Below are 1,449 nucleotides of genomic sequence, written 5' to 3'. Positions count from 1 at the left end.
GGGAGCCGGCACGCTGTTGTCGTTTGTAGGCACTCCGAGGTTAACTTTCATTGCGTCTCCTACTGCTATATCGCCGTTGAGGTGCTCATCGAAATACTGCTTTCACCTGTCGACCGCGTCGCCCTCGTTTGTGATTAGATTTCCTTCCTCGTCCCTACACATGTCAGGTTTAGGTGTGTAGCCCTTAAGAGTTTGGCTTACTTTCTCGTAAAACTTGCGCGTGTCGTTAGCCCTGAAGAGTTTTTCCAGCTCCTCACGAACTCTGTCCTCCTTCTGGCGCTTTTTCCTCCTCAGGATCGTGGTCAACTCATTCCGTCAACTCGTCGATACTTGGCCAAATTCTCTCTCGTGGATAGTTTTTCCATGCTCTTTTTTTCCTCTCTATCGCTTATTGGCATTCCCCGTCAAACCAATCATTTCGTGCGCTCGAGGATTCCACTCCTAGCACCGCGATCGCGGCCGCGATTGATGGCCAAGCGTATCAAACTCCATCTGTTTTCGAGGGTCGAAGCATCCAGTCCACAGAGGAAGGCAATGTTTCATCAGTTCGCGCGCGTAGTTTTCGGCGTCTGCCGGGTTGTTACAAAAGTGGCGACGATTTCGTTAATTTCGCGAGTTTACGAATATTTTTCGTGCGATTAACGCGATCTGAATAACCATACCGTACCGCACAATGGAACCTAACCTGGCTCAGCAGCAAAATGGTCACCACCGCAGCAGCAGCAGATTCCTCCTGGAGTGCAACAGCAACAGCCTATGCAAATGAGCCCTCCACATCAGGCTCGCACGGATGTCATCATCATGCAAATTTTGCAACAACTCCAGCAGCAGCAGGCCGTCACCAACCAGCTCCTCCAGCAGCATCGTGAATCTGCACAACAGCAGCAAGGATTCCTGCAGCAGCAAGAACACGCGTTCCGGAATGCCATGTCAGCAATTCAAGTTACTGTTCCCCCCAATCCGGAAGTGATTTTGGACTCGTTGGCTGGGAATATCAGAGAGTTCCAGTACGACCCGGAAAATCAAATCACATTCGCTGCGTGGTATGCCAGATACAAAGATCTTTTTGCGAAAGATGCTGAAAGGATCGACGACGAAGCAAAAGTGAGGTTACTTCTTCGCCGGTTGGGCACAAACGAGCACTACAGGTATGTCAGCTATATTTTACCCGGTGCTCCGAAGGATTTTACCTTCCAAGATACGGTGTCGAAGTTGAAGGGACTTTTCGGCACGAAGGAGTCCACCGTCAAGAAACGTTACAGCACCCTCACCGTCAGCAAGGCAGCGACAGAGGATTATGTTCCTTTTGCCTGTCGTGTCAATAAAATGTGTGTGGAGTTTGAGCTATCCAAGCTCTCAGAACAACATTTTAAATATTTGATGTTCGTGTGCGGTATGAAATCAGAGTGCGATGCGGAGGTACGCACCAGGTTGCTTAGACAAAAATAG

General features: G+C 49.4%; 1 protein-coding gene across 1 annotated transcript; it reads left to right on the top strand.

The window, feature by feature from the left end:
• Window positions 1–762: 762 nt before the first annotated feature.
• On the top strand, window positions 763–1,449 carry LOC128735403 (uncharacterized). The gene has a single exon (XM_053829889.1). The coding sequence runs from the start codon at window positions 763–765 to the stop codon at window positions 1,447–1,449; it is 687 nt and encodes a 228-aa protein (XP_053685864.1).

The sequence above is a fragment of the Sabethes cyaneus genome, chromosome 2, assembly GCF_943734655.1.
Source record: "Sabethes cyaneus chromosome 2, idSabCyanKW18_F2, whole genome shotgun sequence".
Taxonomy (NCBI): Eukaryota; Metazoa; Arthropoda; class Insecta; order Diptera; family Culicidae; genus Sabethes; species Sabethes cyaneus.
This window is presented reverse-complemented; position numbering and strand designations above follow the sequence as displayed.